At 42.4% G+C, this 18,036-nt stretch overlaps 1 protein-coding gene across 1 annotated transcript in view; it reads left to right on the top strand.

The window, feature by feature from the left end:
• The first annotated feature begins 6,914 nt into the window (after window positions 1-6,914).
• Window positions 6,915-18,036, top strand: part of LOC104939019 (glycine receptor subunit beta) — a 50,491-nt gene continuing 39,369 nt past the window's right edge. Inside the window, 2 exon segments of the mRNA XM_027275438.1 lie at window positions 6,915-7,014; window positions 9,495-9,624. Coding sequence (XP_027131239.1) covers window positions 9,500-9,624 — 125 coding nt within the window. The 5' untranslated portion in view covers window positions 6,915-7,014; window positions 9,495-9,499.

Here is an 18,036-nt window from a genome sequence, read left to right as displayed (position 1 = left end):
TCCAACAGTCCAAAATAAGAGAATTAAATGTGGACTATTGAATATCAGGTCTTTGTCATCTAAAGCTGTCTTAGTCAATGAATTAATATCTGACTATGATATTGATTTGTTTTGCCTCACTGAAACCTGGCTGCAGGAGGATGAATATGTTAGCTTAAATGAATCCACTCCTCCGAGTCATTATAATACTCATGTTCCTCGAAGTACTGGTCGAGGTGGTGGAGTTGGAGCCATATTTGACTCAAGTCTATTAATAAATCCCAAACCTAAACTAAATTATAATTCATTTGAAAGTCTTGTCCTTAGCCTCACTCACCCAACCTGGAAAACTTTACAGCCAATTTTATTTGTTACAGTATATCGAGCTCCAGGTCCTTATTCTGAATTTTTATCTGAATTTGCAGAATTTGCATCAGGCTTGATCCTTAAAACAGATAAAGTAATTATTGTAGGTGATTTTAACATTCATGTGGACAACCACAATGATAGTCTTAGTACTGCGTTTATCTCTCTATTAGACTCAATTGGCTTTTGTCAAAGTGTAAATAAACCGACTCATTGTCTGAACCACACTCTTGATCTTGTTCTTTCATATGGCATTGAAATTGATAATATAATAGTCTTCCCACAGAATCCTCTTCTGTCTGACCATTTTTTAATAACCTTTGAGTTCATACTACCGGACTATAAGCCTTTGTGTAGAAGCTTCTACAGCAGATGTTTATCTGATAGTGCTGTAGCCAAATTTAAGGAAGTGATTCCTTCAGCATTGAATCAAATGCCATGTCTAACTGTAACAGAGGACTTGTCTACTTCCTTTAGCCACCCACAAATAGACCATCTTGTTGATAGTATTACAGGCTCATTACGGACAACTCTAGACTCTATTGCACCTCTGAAAAAGAAGACAATTAAACAAAGAAGGCTAGCACCATGGTATAACCAGCAGACTCGTAAATTAAAGCAAGAGACACGTAAATCTGAACACAAATGGCGTGCCACTAAACTGGAAGAATCTCATCTAGTCTGGCAAGATAATCTCAAAACATACAGGAAGGCTCTCCGTAATGCCAGAGCAGCCTACTACTCTTCATTAATAGAGGAGAATAAGAACAACCCCAGGTTTCTCTTCAGCACTGTAGCCAGGCTAACAGAGAATCACAGCTCTACAGAACCATCTATTCCCTTAGGTCTAAGTAGCAATGACTTCATGAGCTTCTTTAATGATAAAATTATAACTATTAGAGACAAAATCCATCACCTCTTGCCCTCAACAGTCATTGATCTCTGCATTCTGATACTGCAAGTTTGACCTTTATCAAATAACTTAATTAATAACAACAATCATTTCTGCAGCTAAGCCATCAACCTGTCTCTTAGACCCCATCCCAACCAGGCTGCTCAAGGATGTTTTACCTCTAGTTAGTCATTCTTTATTGGATACGATTAATCTGTCTTTATTATCAGGATATGTTCCACAGTCCTTTAAGGTAGCTGTAAATAAACCTCTTCTTAAAAAGCCCACTCTAGACCCAGAGGTCTTAGCCAACTACAGACCAATATCAAACCTTCCCTTTCTGTCTAAGATACTTGAGAAAGCTGTAGCCAATCAGCTGTGTGACTTTCTCTATAACAATAGTCTATTTGAGGATTTTCAGTCAGGATTTAGAGTGCATCATAGCACAGAGACCGCATTAGTCAAAGTTACAAATGACCTCCTAATGGCATCAGACAAAGGACTCATCTCTGTACTTGTCCTGTTAGATCTTAGTGCCGCATTTGACACCATTGACCAACAAATTCTTTTACAGAGACTGGAACATCAAATTGGCATCAAAGGAACCGCCCTAAGCTGGTTTAAGTTGTATTTCTTAGATCGATCTCAGTTTGTTCATGTCAGGCCCAGAACAAAGCGGCAGACTCAGACGCGGAATAGGCAGGTTTGGAAGACACTTTTATTGTTTCCGAGCTGCTGGAGCACAGTCTACAAAAATTACAACAAAAATGGCTACACTGACCAGAACTCTAATTAACTAAAACTCTGCTACTCTCTCTGAAAATCTCAAACACTAAACTAGAAAGAAAAGCGCTTCACCAAAATGGGAAGGAATAACCTAATAAAATTTATCAAACAAAAACACTCACTCAAAATAAGGAGGAAACAGAACTATCTATATATCTATGACCTAATCTCCTAAACTGGCTAGAAACAAAAATGATCCCGGAGGATGAAAAACTTTATCAAAAGGAAAGAAGCAATCAAACAGAAAACGATCCCGCAGGACGAAAACAGGCTACAAAATCCTACCTATACTTATGGCTGTGAAACTTACAAAGCAAGAAACGTGGAACAGGCTTGGAGTCAATGGAAAGGCTTGGGTGCGACGACAGAAAGTACGAATACACTTAGGCACGGGACAAGGGGGAACACAGACTATATATACACACATGAGGGAAATGGGGAACAGGCGGAAACAATCAGGGCGGGGAAGACAATCAGACTGGTGACACATGAGGAAGGGCAACTGACCTGAAACGAGAGGAGAGTTATCTTTCAAAATAAAACAGGAAATGACAAGACATAACAAAAACCCAGCTTGACCTCACGGTGTGACAGTTCACGTCAATGATGAATCCTCCATGCATACCAAAGTTTGTCATGGAGTCCCACAAGGTTCTGTACTTGGACCACTTCTATTTAGTTTATATATGCTTCCTTTAGGGAACATTATTAGGAATCATTCTATCAATTTTCATTGTTATGCTGACGACACCCAATTATATTTATGGATCAAGCCTGATGAAACCAATCAGTTAACTAAACTCCAAACATGCCTTAAGGATATAAAAAGTTGGATGACCTACAATTTTTTGATGTTAAATTCAGACAAAACTGAAGTTCTTGTAATTGGACCCAAACACCTCAGAAATTCTCTTTCTAGAGACTTAGTTACTTTAGATGGGATCACCCTGGCCTCCAGCTCCACTGTGAAGAATATTGGAGTTGTTTTTGATCAGGATTTGTCTTTTAACATCCACATAAAACAAATTTTGAAGACTGCATTTCTTCCACTTATGTAACATCGCTAAAATCAGACGCATTGTCTCAAGTGGATGCAGAAAAACTAGTCCACACATTTGTTACTTCTAGGCTGGACTATTGTAACTCTTTGTTATCAGGCTGCTCCAATAAGTCTCTTAGGACTCTGCAGTTAATTCAGAATGCTGCTGCACGTGTTCTGACAGGAACCAAGATCAGAGATCACATCTCTCCCATTTTGGCTTCCTTGCATTGGCTACCTATTAAATCTAGAAAAGAATTTAAAATTCTTCTTACTTACAAAGCTCTTCATGGTCAGGCACCATCATATCTAAAAGAGCTCATATTACCTTACTACCCCTCTAGAACACTGCACTCTCAGGGTGCTGGGTTCCTTGTGGTTCTTATAGTCTCCAAAAGTAGATTGGGAGCCAGAGCTTTTAGCTATCAGGCTCCTCTTCTGTGGAACAAACTACCATTCTGGGTTCGGGAGGCAGACACGGTCAACACTTTTAAGAGTAGACTTAAGACTTTCCTCTTTGATAAAGCTTATAGTTAGGGCTGGCTCAGGTCATCCCTTAGTTATGCTGCCATAGGATTAGACTGCCGGGGGACTCCCCCTCCCCCCAAGGTTATGCTTAGCCAGGCACGGTATTGGTTGAAGATGCAGTCACATCTCCCTTACTGAAAACCCTCTCTTTCACTTTCACTCTCTCTTTCTCTCTTCCACAGGTTCTCGTGGATCTTGGCTGCTGCTGTGATCCTGCACGACGTCCACTACATATATTATTACTGTCATTATTACTACCATATCTGCTACTGTGGTCATTTTATCATTCATTGTAATTCATTGTCATTTTATCAGTCATTGTAATTGTACAATATGTTTGTGTTGATTTGTCCTGTACACGTGACATCCATTGCATGTCTGTTCATCCTGGGAGAGGGATCCCTCCTCTGTGGCTCTTCCTGAGGTTTCTTCCCCTTTTTTTTCCCTGTTAAAAGGGTTTTTTGTGGGCAAGTTTTTCCTCACTCGAACCGAGGGTCTAAGGACAGAGGGTGTCACTCACTGTACAGATTGTAAAGCCCTTTGAGGCAAATGTATTTTGTGACTTTGGGCTATACAAATAAAATTGATTTGATTTTGATTTGAACAGACCTCACACGCTGTACGTCTGAAAGGCAAAGGGGACACCTGGTTCCACTGTAGTCAGTGCGCAGCAGCAGAGCTGAGGTTCAAAAAGACCTCCAAGCAAGGAGCACCGAGCCGGCTGGCTCGGAGGAAAAACCCACCGAAAAAGGGGCAGAATAATCCCCTGGTGGTAATTAGGTGCTAGGGCAGTCTACCCCTAGCACCTGAAGAAAGAAGAAGTGAAAAGGCGAAGGGAGGAGGTGCCAAGCCATCATCAGAAAGAAGAAAAACACCAACTTGTAAAAACAGATAAGAACACCCAGCTACACAATGGCACCCGCAAAATTGAATCTGCTTATAGTCTGTTGGTTCATTGTCTTAGTTGGGTTCGCGTGGGCACTGGTGAAATTGGCTTTTACAGGACAGTCAAAGTTTTAGGTGATCTGTGCCTAATTTTTAAAGTGATCTCAGATATAAAAATCTGTTGTTTTTATACTATTTTTGATGTGTGCTTAGTGGTACAGAGTTGTGTTTTAATAGCATAAGAAGAAGGTCATAAACTCCCTCAGGGGTGGTACTGCCTGAGAAACATGTGTAGAGAACAGGTTACTGAAATGTAGAAGGTTTAGCTCGCCTTAATACAAGTGTCGATGATAATAATTTTGAAAACATCCCTATAGTGTCAGCCTTGTTTCCAGTCACACCTAATAAAAATGTAGACGGAATTAATTATGTTCACTATAACGTTCTTAGACTGGCAAATCTCACACGTGACGCCGTAGAAGGGCTGGCTGACCAACTAGGCCCAACCTCACCCATGGCCGTACAGAACAGAATGGCATTGGACATGATTTTGGCTGAAAAAAGGGGTGTTTGCATGATGTTCGGTGATATGTGTTGCACCTTCATCCACAATAACACCGCCCTGGACGGATCCATGACAAAAGCCTTAGAAGGAGTCCGTACATTGTATAAAACAATGCACGAACACTCAGGAGTGGGTAACCCCTTAGAGGAGTGGATGACAAATATGTTTGGTCAATGGAAGAATCGTATTATGTCTCTTATGATTTCTATTGCTACATATTTTTTGCAATTGTGGTTACCTGTGGATGCTGCTGTGTGCCCTGTATTCGCTCCCTCTCAGTTAGACTCATGACAGCTGCCATTGAGAAAAGACACCCACATTATCCCCTAGCCATGATGCCCCTCCTGCAATCTGAGGAGGCGGACGACAATAAGCCACCGAGTAGCATAGATCCCAGATACAATGGTAAAATGGGCCAGAACAATTAGGGTGTTTGGGAAAGCCCAAAAGAGGGCCTAAGGAGCCCTCACTCACCAATTTAAGCAAATACCAAAAAAAAAGATGATCTCTTAAATAGAGATCAAAAGAGGGAAGGCTATTTTCTGAAAATTTTGATCTCTTAATAGAGATCAAAAGAGGGAATTGTGGATAGAGGGCACATGCAGTACAATGCATAATGTACTAATGCTTTGCTGGAATAATGTATGATTTTAAACTCAGGGTGAATTAAAGTGAAGCTGTCACTTGTTTATCTCAGTAACCTCCCGCCCAAGAGAATGTGGAATTAAGCTACAATTGTAACCATCTCCTCTCTGAGCCATTCTCCTGTGTCCTTGTAGGGAATAGACAACTTTAACCAAGTCATGCTAGTAAGACATAAGCAGGGGGGCTGTGGATGAGCTGAGACGACTCAGGTGACAGCCAGGGGAGTGATTAGAGACAAAAGCTATACAACTATGTAGTTACAACTGTTAGTCAGATCTCACGTGGCGTTTGGCTTTAACAGACGTATGCTCTGTAGTGTGATCTCCAGAGATCTCTGCTATACTGAATAAATGCTTGCTTGATCAAGGATATTCAACGACTCTGTTTGACTCTCTCTCACATCAACCATTTCGGGTGAAATCTGGACTACGTTTTATTCCTGCGGCTCCGGCTTTTGAGGTCCGACGTTTTCGCTAGTAGCTTGTTGTTGCTATCGCCTAAAGCTGCCAACCTCGCCTCCAGAGTATGAATACGCTGGTCATCTGACTCAGCACTGGTTTCCAGTGAGATGATATGTTGTCCGTGATCTAACACCGTGGTCTGCATTTTTTCCAGTCTTGACTCCAGGGCAGCGAAGGAGTTTTAAGATCCGCTATGCTAGCTCTATGTTTTTCCAGCAGGCCTTCGATGATAATTAAGCATGTGTTAGCGCAGGTACAGTATGTGCAGTTCAGCAAAGAAACTGCCTAGCTCCTTTTGTGAACATTAGTCAACAACAAACAAGAGTTTGACTGGACCTGCCACTCCATTTCCATGGTATTCAGTTAAAGTATAATTGCATATAGAAGAAAATGGGGTGAATTTCCATGTATTTGAGATTAGAAAGCCTTTCTTTTTTTGTCACATCTGTGTGTTTATATTGTTTTGTTTTTTCATTCATTTCTTGTTATGGAATTTCCCTTTGTTTTCTCTTATTCTTCACTATGTTTAATTGGTAGCAAAACGTACTCTAGTTTTATTGTTTGTGTTGTGTTGCACACTCGATAAATTCATATGTAAAAAGCAGCCTACGTATTAAGGAAGAAATTAACCAGTAACAGTACTGTGCTACTTACTCAGGGCAAGCGGAGTGGAACTTGGAATAGGATGCAAGAGTAGTGCAGATAAAGGAGCAAAGGAGCACACACAGGACACACACACACACACACATAGAGAGAGAGAGAGAGAGAGAGAGAGAGGACATACAGTCTGACTAGCCAGAACAGCATCTCAGTGACTAACCACTGAATCTCTGTAATGCAGCAGAACTGATGATCTGATGCACCAGAGGTAAGAATCAAAGAAATATACAATGGGTCTTTCTGTGTGTACTGTTTTTTGCAGGTGTGTGTGTGTGTGTGTGTGCGCGCGCATGTAAGAGAGAGACAGAAGCAGAGCACAACATAGGGAGTAATACATCTTGTTACCTTACACTGGAGGGCAACATTATAAGCCATGGGTTTCAGAGCTGTCCTGTACTTGGTTGCATGTATGTGTTTGTATATTTTGTGTGTGGAATATATATTTACATGAGTTTCCCTGGTACAGAACAATGTCTGTGCGTGTTTGATCATAACAGCTTCAGCAAGCTGTGTCATCGCATCTTGACAGTGTAGTCTAACGCCGCAGTAACCACCCCCCACCCCCCACCCCTCCCCAACCCAACCCACACACTCTATAGTCCCCGCTGCTACTTTCCTTCTCTATTGCACTAGTTTCTCTCACTATGATTCTGCAAGCTAGGCTAATGGACTGTAAAATCTCCTCTTGGTTGAACCTTCGCAAAAGAAATGATCTAGCTTGACAGAGATTTAAAATATGGTGTGAATCACTATATGAAACCAGACCATCTAGGTTATTTACCAAAAGATAACCTTCAAAGTCTGATTTACATTAAATACAGTGATTACTAAAATTACTAAAAAATACAGCCTTGGGACAACCTTACTCAAGTATGCAGCCTATGCCATACTGTACCATACTGTCTACATAAGGAGGATTAAATTGAAATAATTCAATTTTATTTATATACGGAGCGCCAAACCTTAACCGAAGTTATCTTATGACACTTTTCACAGGTCTAGACCGTACTCTTTATAATATTATTTACAGAGACCAACAATTCCACCATGAGCAAGCACTTCGTGACGATGGCAAGGAAACTTCTTTTAACAGGCAGAAACCTCGAGCAGAACCAAGCTCATTAGTGGACAGTCATCCGCCACGACCAAATGAAATGAGATGTTTTGTTAATAGGTCAAGGGGGGTTTAGATACAGACAAGCCTGGCTACTACATTGCTCTTGCCTGATATGTGCTTGGTTATCTTTTCTTTCATAACCACCAGACTCACCAGACTAAAGGAGAACAGCCCAGATCCCTACATCACACATGACCACACCAAAAGCAAATGGCAAGCTAAAGTCTGGAGTTTTCTGTACCTCCAGATGCTACTCCCACTTCTTTGTATGTTCTATTGTATGTCACATTATCATCAGTGTAAGTGACAGTGTATTAATCAGGGGAATGTGATAGGTGCCTTTTCATATCAAAAAGGAAGGACCTATTTAAATTTAAGATAAGATAACCCTTTAATGAAAATGTATTGCTGCAGCACAAGGCCAGAAATAAGTAAAGATAAATACAGAAAGCAAAAATGAAATAATAAGAAGTAAAATAAGAAGTGAAGTAAAAAATAGAAACAATTAATTTACTATTATTTATTATTATCGTCAATATTATTTTCATCCTACCCTTCCAGCTGATTATTATTACTGCTATAACTGCTATTCCTGCTAACAGGAATCGTTTCAGATAGTGTTGTAGCAGATACTGATTATGATTTTTTCAGCTATTATTAATTAATTTGACGCTAATTCAGATGATTACTAGCCAGTGAGATTATTTGACTAGATTGGTGTAATTACATAGTTATATAAGCTCTCCTTTACTTTTTAAATCACTCCAAAGAATATCCTAACTGTTTTATATATTCACTTCAAAAGTGTGTTGAGTAGCCAAAAACTAAACTTAAGTAAAAAAGAAAAAAAAAATACAGATTACACCTATTAAACTACCAAAATTGCTACTTGAATAAAATGAAGACTAATATTAAAAATAATAATAATAATAATAATAAGCTGCAGTCATATTATTAATACATACAGACAAAATATTGAATGTGAAATTCCATTAATGTTAAAAACATTATTATTAAATGTTATTGCATTTTCTTTCACAACCAAAGAATTTATTGTAAGTCGGTTTTATATCATTCCAGTGTTTTGCTCAGTGAATGCTTTTATTTCATAATTACACTTTTTAATCACAAAGTCTTGTCTGTCTACTCCTTTTCAGGCTACATCAAAATGCATAACTTTTGCTATGTTCTTTTGTATGTTTGAACCCCTAAAGAAGACTTTTAGGGGTTCAAACAGAGAGGTATCAAGTATGTTTTTTTAATAATAGTATTGATGTTTAAAATTCTGGAATAGTGTGATTGTGTTTTTTTACTTTGAATAAGGACCATGGTAACTGGTGTTTTATTTATCCACTGATTCAGTCCATATCAAAGTTCATTGATTACTCAAACATATTAAATATTATCACCCACACAATCTATGCATGCTGTGCATACTATATATTATTTCATATCACCCTATGTAATGCACAATAAGCAACCAGCTGCATAAATCTTGAAAGTCAAGAAAGTTGGCAACATTAAGGTTATTATTGATTAACATGTGTTACGGTCATCATCTATTGTTTTAGGGACCATGGGTGCTGGATTGAGGTTGGTGATCTTGCTGCTGTTTCTGCTGTCTTGTTGGCAACTGACTGCGGCCAAAGAAGGAAAATCCACAAAGAAGGGAAAGAAAGGCAAGCAAGTTGTCTGTCCATCGTAAGTAAATTATGTTCCCCAAATTCTTAATACCATAAGAATTATTTTCAGCATCAACATTGTCAATATGTATGCTGTTACACCACCATGTCACAGTATCCACATATTTTTCTGCAAGTAACCCTTTATTTTAGAGTCCCCTAATTACCTAGTATTTACTAGGAAACTAGATGGTAACAGAAAAAAGGAAAGTAGTAAGTTATTAACCGTTAAGTATGTGAAAACCTACTAGGCAAATAGATGGTAATAAATCTAGGTATTAGTACCCATAAAAAAATAGAAGTAGTAATAGTGTCAGCCTTTTACTTAGTAAATACATGTAAACCAATCCTATTTATTATATTTCTTCATTTTAACTGTCTGTAGATACATAATATTTGTGTTGCATCCTCTCTGCCTTTAAAACTCTTTTGGGCTTAAACTCCTAATAAAAAAAAAGATTGATAATAATTATTTGTTGACACCAATGCTCTTCAAATCTGCAACATAGGATGAACTCAGCATATTTAAAAAGTTCAAATTTCAGCATGATCAGCTGGTTTATAGTCAGCTTGGTAGTACAAGGGAGTGCCTCAGCGTAGGACCTTTTTCCCTCAAGGTTGGTCTGGAAAATGTAATGGTTAGTTTTCTTTATGTTTTCTTCACTCAACTCAGTGAATATTGGGTTGTCCGACATTGTTCTGATTTGTAAGTTAAATAAGGTTTCTCACAGTTTCTTGTTTTCTGTGCTCAGATTGACAAACTTACAAAGGTTACTCTTTGTTACTTTTAATGTTTTTTTTATTCGTGTTGTTAAATGCCGCTTCCACCTGGACACGCTACCTTTGTTTACTCCGGGGAACAGCTAAACACGCTAATGCCGGCCGGCATAGTAGCAAGACCAGCCGATATACCAGCTGAACTCTGGAGAAAAACACACCGGAGATGCAGAGGAGGGAAGCAACGTCAGGGAGGAGGGTCGAGACAGGACGGGCTTATGAAGAGGAGAAGATTTAAGCCGTATTGTTATGGGAAATGTGCGGTCGCCTGGCAACAAAATGGATGAGCTAACGACGCTAAGACGGAGCCATGCAGAGTACCGGGAATGCAGTCTGATGTGCTTCAAGGAGACATGGCTGCACAGGGACATTACGGACCAGAACGTCTCTGTCGATGGCTTCCACACTGTCCGGGCCAACCGGGATTGTACCGAGAGTGATAAGTGGAAAGGCGGAGGGCTTTCAAGCAATACGTGAGCTGTCCTACCAGAGAGGAGAGGACCCTGGACCTGTTATATGCTAACATTAAGGGTGTATACATCTCCTCTTCTCTCCCCCCTCTGGGCAACTCTGATCATAACCTGGTTCACCTCAAGCCCTGCTATCTTCCTCTGGTGAAGAGGAAGCCTACGACCACAAGGACTGTGCGGAGGTGGTCGGAGGAGGCTTATGAGGCACTGCAGGGCTGCTTTGAGGTGACTGACTGGCCTGCACTCTGTGAGCCCCATGGGGAGGACATTGATAGGCTCATAGAGTGCATCACTGACTATATCAACTTCTGTGTGGACTGCAATGTCCCAGCTCATACTGTCACCTGTTACGCTAACAATAAACCTTGGATTACCAAGGACATTAAGGCCATCCCTAATGAAAAGAAGAGATCGTTCAGAGATGGCAACCGTGATGTGGTGAGGAGAGTGCAGGGGGTACTCAAATTTAAAATCAGGGAGGCTAAAGATAATTATGGGAGAAAGCTGGAGAATAAACTCCAGCCAAACAAAATGAGGGATGTGTGGTGTGGCATGAGAACCATCACCGTGTTCCAGAAGACAGGTAGCCAATCAACTGAACCTATTTTTCAGTAGGTTTGATACTGTGGCCCCTACCCCTCAAGACTGCTGCTGGCTACCCAACATCCACTACCACTCTACCTCCCCCTACTCCCCCTCCTTACAGACCCTTTGTCTGCACCTCACCACCTCTATCAACTACAACTTACTCCACCCATTCCCCCTGCTCTGCATCATGTCCACCACAACCTGAGGACCTCACCCCTCACCCAACTGTCACCTCTACAGTTGACCTGCTGAGAAGACAATTGACGAGCCTGTGCCCCTCATCTGTGTGGAGTACTGAGTCAAGTCTTTATTCAACTCCAGAGGGTCCCGGTGTTGTGGAAGATGTCCTGCCTTGTTCCTGTGCCAAATACGCCGCGTCCCAGCGGCCCTCAGGACTACAGACCGGTAGCCTTGACGTCCCACATAATGAAGACCCTAGAGAGGCTCATCCTGGAGCAGCAAAACACCAGTGACCCCCGTTTCCATCCAGGGGGTCACTGTGGAGTGACTGGAGTCAGTGTTGAGGAGTATAAGTACCTGGGGGTGTACTTGAATAAAAAACTGGACTGGACTAGAAACACAGAGGCTGTCTACAAAAAGGGCCAAAGCCGACTCTTTTTCTTAAGAAGGCTGAGGTCATTTAACATCTGCCGGACAATGCTTAGGATGATTTACGAGTCTGTTGTGGCCAGTGCGATCTCCCTTGCTGTCACATGCTGGGGCAGTGGGCTGAAGATCGCAGACACCAACAGACTTAACAAACTGATCAGGAGAGCTGGTAAAGTGGTGGTTGAGGAGCTGGACACTTTGACGACCGTGGCAGAGAGGAGGATGCTGTCTAGGATTCATTCCATATTGAACAATGTTTCACACTGTTTCTACAACACACTGGGTCTGCAGAAGAGCTCCTTCAGTAGCAGACTCCTCTCTCTTAAATGCACCACAGAATGACACAGGAAATCATTCCTGCCTGTGGTCATTAATCTCTATAAAGCCTCCCTCAGCTGTCACAAACACGGACAATTACTTTTGCATTTGTTGCACTTTATTTAATGTTAATTTGATCTTGTATATACATAAAAAAAAAAATTAAATCTCCTTCTCACCCCAGCGGGGTGGTATCCGTGTTATCCTCAAACTCGGGTCCTCTACCAGAGGCCTGGGAGTTTGAGGGTTCTGCACAGTATCTTCGATGTTCCTAGGACTGCACTCTTCTGGACTGAGGTTTCAGATGTTGTCCCTGGGATTTGCTGGAGCCACTCTCCCAGTTTGGGGGTTACTGCCCCAAGTGCCCCCACTACCACGGGGACCACGCAACCCTTGACCTTCCACATCTGTTCCAGCTGCTCTTTCACAACCCTTGATACTTCTCAAGTTTCTCATGTTCCTTCTTCCTGATGTTGGCACCAGCTAGGATCGCCACATCTATCATCACTATCCTCTTCTGCTCTTTGTCCACCACCACTATTGTCTGGTTGGTTAGCCAGGACCTGTTTGTCAGTCTGGAAGCTGAAGTCCCACAGAACCTTGGCCCTGTTGTTCTCAGCCACCTTCTGTGGTATGGCCCATCGGGATTTAGGTACTTCTATTCCATACTGGTTGCAGATGTTCCTGTATACTATCCCAGCCACTTGGTTGTGCCTCTCCATGTACGCTGATCCAGCTAGCATCTTACACCCTGCTACCATGTGCTGGACTGTCTCGGGGTTCTTTACACAGTCTGCATCTTGGGTCTGGTCTACTCTGGTAGATCCTGGCCTCTATGGCTCTTGTGCTTATGGCCTGTTCTTGTGCTGCCATGATTAGTGCCTCTGTGCTGTCTGCCAGTCCTGCATTATCCAGCCACTGGTAGGATTTCTTGATATCAGCCACTTCCTCTATCTGACGGTGGTACATGCCATGTAGGGGTTTGTCCCTCCAGGTTGTCTGTTCCTCCTCCTCTGCACCCTCATCAGGGTTCTGCTGCCTGAGACATTCACTTAGCAGTTCATCCCTCTGATGTATTCTCGTATTTTCGATGTTTCATCCTGGACTGTGGCCTTGACGCTCACTAGCCCTCGGCCTCCTTCTTTCCGTTTGGTTTATAGCCTCAGGGTGCTGGACTTGGGGTGGAACCCTCCATGCATGGTAAGGAGCTTTCTAGTCTTGATATCTGTGGCTTCTATCTCCTCCTTTGGCCAGTTTATTATGCCAGCTGGGTATCTGATGACTGGTAGTGCATACATGTTGATGGCTTGGACCTTGTTCTTACCATTCAACTGACTTTTCAGGACCTGCCTTACTCTCTGGAGGTATTTGGCTGTGGTTGACTTCCTTGTGGCCTCTTCATGGTTTCCATTAGCCTGCGGGATGCCAAGGTACATGTATCTGTCTTGGATATCACCTATGTTGCCCTCTGGTAGGTCATTCCCCTCTGTCTGGATCATCTTGCCTCTCTTTGAGACCATCCGGCCACACTTGTCCAATCCAAATGACATCCCTATGTCATTGCTGTAGATCCTGGTGGTGTGGATCAGTGAGTCTATTTCTCGCTCGTTCCTGGCATACAGCTTGATGTCATCCATGTAGAGCAGGTGGCTGATTGTTGCCCCACTACGGAATTGATACCCTTGGTGATGATCTGACTGAGAGGGCTCAGGCCTATGCAGAACAGCAGTGGTGATAGCACATCTCCTTGGTATATGCCAAATTTGTGTTGACTTGGGCAATGGGCTTTGAATTGGCCTTAGGGTTGTCTTCCACATTTCCATTGAGTTCTGGATGAAGGTCCTAGGTTCCTGTTGATCTTATACAGTTCCAGACATTCAAGTATCCATGTGTGCGGCATTGAGTCGTCAACATTGTTGTTTCCCTGCCACTGAGAGTACACCTTGGCTGGTTCAGTGGAGAACAGCTTGTTTATCCTCCCCAGCTCATACTGTCACCTGTTACGCTAACAATAAACCTTGGATTACCAAGGACATTAAGGCCATCCCTAATGAAAAGAAGAGATCGTTCAGAGATGGCAACCGTGATGTGGTGAGGAGAGTGCGGGGGTACTCAAATTTAAAATCAGGGAGGCTAAAGATAATTATGGAGAAAGCTGAGAATAAACTCCAGCCAAACAAAATGAGGATGTGTGGTGTGGCATGAGAACCATCACCGTGTTCCAGAAGACAGTAGCCAATCAACTGAACCTATTTTTCAGTAGGTTTGATACTGTGGCCCCTACCCTCGTCAGACTGCTGCTGGCTACCCAACATCCACTACCACTCTACCTCCCCCTACTCCCCCTCCTTACAGACCCTTTGTCTGCACCTCACCACCTCTATCAACTACAACTTACTCCACCCATTCCCCCTGCTCTGCATCATGTCCACCACAACCTGAGGACCTCACCCCTCACCCAACTGTCACCTTACACCCTGCTACCATGTGCTGGACTGTCTCAGGGGCTTCTTTACACAGTCTGCATCTTGGGTCTGGTCTACTCTGGTAGATCCTGGCCTCTATGGCTCTTGTGCTTATGGCCTGTTCTTGTGCTGCCATGATTAGTGCCTCTGTGCTGTCTGCCAGTCCTGCATTATCCAGCCACTGGTAGGATTTCTTGATATCAGCCACTTCCTCTATCTGACGGTGGTACATGCCATGTAGGGGTTTGTCCCTCCAGGTTGTCTGTTCCTCCTCCTGCACCCTATCAGGGTTCTGCTGCCTGAGACATTCATTAGCAGTTCATCCCTCTGATGTATTCTCGTATTTTCGATGTTTCATCCTGGACTGTGGCCTTGACGCTCACTAGCCCTCGGCCTCCTTCTTTCCGTTTGGTTTATAGCCTCAGGGTGCTGGACTTGGGGTGGAACCCTCCATGCATGGTAAGGAGCTTTCTAGTCTTGATATCTGTGGCTTCTATCTCCTCCTTTGGCCAGTTTATTATGCCAGCTGGGTATCTGATGACTGGTAGTGCATACATGTTGATGGCTTGGACCTTGTTCTTACCATTCAACTGACTTTTCAGGACCTGCCTTACTCTCTGGAGGTATTGGCTGTGGTTATCCTGTGGCCTCTTCATGGTTTCCATTAGCCTGCGGGATGCCAAGGTACATGTATCTGTCTTGGATATCACCTATGTTGCCCTCTGGTAGGTCAATCCCCTCTGTCTGGATCATCTTGCCTCTCTTTGAGACCATCCGGCCACACTTGTCCAATCCAAAGACTCCTATGTCATTGCTGTAGATCCTGGTGGTGTGGATCAGTGAGTCTATTTCTCGCTCGTCCTGGCATACAGCTTGATGTCATCCATGTAGAGCAGGTGGCTGATTGTTGCCCCACTACGGAATTGATACCCTTGGTGATGATCTGACTGAGAGGGCTCAGGCCTATGCAGAACAGCAGTGGTGATAGCACATCTCCTTGGTATATGCCACATTTGATGTTGACTTGGGCAATGGGCTTTGAATTGGCCTCTAGGGTTGTCTTCCACATTTCCATTGAGTTCTGGATGAAGGTCCTAAGGTTCCTGTTGATCTTATACAGTTCCAGACATTCAAGTATCCATGTGTGCGGCATTGAGTCGTCAACATTGTTGTTTCCCTGCCACTGAGAGTACACCTTGGCTGGTTCAGTGGAGAACAGCTTGTTTATCCTCCTGGCCTCTCCCTCCTTGGTGTATCTCTTTAACCAGGTGGCCAGAGCTGTTAGTTGCTGTTTGGCAGTTTCAAGTGCCTCTGGTATGGAGATAAGTGTACTTCCTGGGGCCCCTTTATTCACCATGTTTCCTTTCTGCAGTTCAGCTAGCTGACTACTTCTCTCCGTGCTGCCTTATCTGGCGACTAATCTCTCTTCCATGGTGGGTACTGTTTGTTATGTCCCAAGCCCACCTTGTATTCAGCATCTCCATGATTACTGTTGCTGTACTGTGTATCGCTGTTGGTCTCAGTGATGGTTCTTGTGTGAGAGTGCTTCAGAGCAGCATTCACATCCACTAGTGATCTTCTGAAGGTACTTGGCAAACTCAGCTTCGGTATCGTCGGGGGCTCCAGGTTCCAGTTGGGTCACGATCTTCTTCTAGGTTTTAGGATCTCAGGTCAGCAGCTCCTGTGTGAGCTGTTGGTAGCTGTTGGGGCTTGGTACCCAATCTTTGGTTGTGGGGATAATAATGAGATCTCCCCGCTGACCTGTCGTCCTGGCTCCCCCTTGCCGTAGCATCGTTTTTGCATACATTAATCTCTAGTTGTGATAGTAGATTTCGATTACGGATGTTGGAACACTGGGCCAATAGCTGTTTCTTTGTTAGCCTTTATTGTGGGTTTCGAAGTATCCAATGGTCCCACATCCGCTGCATGTATCCCTCTCTCTGGGATTGCTTGTATAGTAGCATTCCAGCAACTCTGTATTTTTGCCCTTGTCCATCGGTGTTTGTTCCAGTAGCCCATTTCTCATCAGTTTGCCCTGGTCCCCTAGCAACTGACACAGACCTTGTTGACCCGGGCGACGTCTGAGCTGGTATGACTCTATCAGTTATGTGTTCATTCATCCTGAGGTAGGCTGATATATCATGAGGGGTCTTGCCTAGGACCCTTACTGGATGTGTTTGTTGTTGTTGATGTTTGTCCCGTGTCTCCCATGTCAGTGAGCATAACCACTGGACTATCCAGCTGATATATATATTAGTTTATAGTTTATATATATATATTATATATAATATATATCTATAATATATATATATATATATTATATATATATATTATTCATAATTGATGACTACTGTTTAACTTAAACTGGAGTATTGTAACAAAATAATTTCCTCCTGGGATCATTAAAGTATTTCTGATTCTGATTCTGAATCCTGAACATATGCAAGACCACAAACATGGATTAGAAATTATTTATGGGGCACTTAAGGTCAACTTGTACCCAAGCGACAAGACTTTTGTCAGGGACTGTACTGCACTAGACAGGAAATCCGTCACAGAATCAATGTAATACACTTCCGCCCCCTTTCGAAATAAAACACAATACGCAGTTCATGAAGCTTATCACAACTTCACATCAACATTACATCATGACCAGTGCCACCAGTGAGCATCAATCGATCAAAGAGTCTCAACATGAACGATGAGGACTAATTGTTGAAGTGGAACAACAAACAAAAATGTATGACACAACAGATCATTTTTATAATCTCTATACGTCAGAGAAGCAAAGTAAGCTGTTTGTTGTTGTTGTTTCCTTTATACACAGTTCACGCGGTCGCGGGGTCTTGCATATGTTCAGGATTCAGAATCAGAATGCAGAAATACCTTTAATGATCCCATGGAGGGAAATTATGTTTGTATACAATACTCCAGTTTTAAGTTAAACAAGTAAGTCATCAATTATGAATATAATTATCTATATATATTATATATATATCTATAATTATAATATTTTCTATATATATATCAACTTAACAAAATTAGCTGGATAGTACAGTGGTTATGACTCACGACATGGGAGACACGGGACAACACCAATCAACAAACAAACTCATTCCAGTAGGTCCTTAGGCAAGACCCGACTCATGATCTTCAGCCACCTCAGGATGAATGACACATAACTGATAGAGTCAATACCACTCA

Source organism: Larimichthys crocea, unplaced genomic scaffold (genome assembly GCF_000972845.2).
Source record: "Larimichthys crocea isolate SSNF unplaced genomic scaffold, L_crocea_2.0 scaffold131, whole genome shotgun sequence".
Lineage (NCBI taxonomy): Eukaryota > Metazoa > Chordata > Actinopteri > Sciaenidae > Larimichthys > Larimichthys crocea.
The sequence above is the reverse complement of the archived record's forward strand: the minus strand, read 5'-3'. Positions and strand labels throughout refer to the sequence as shown.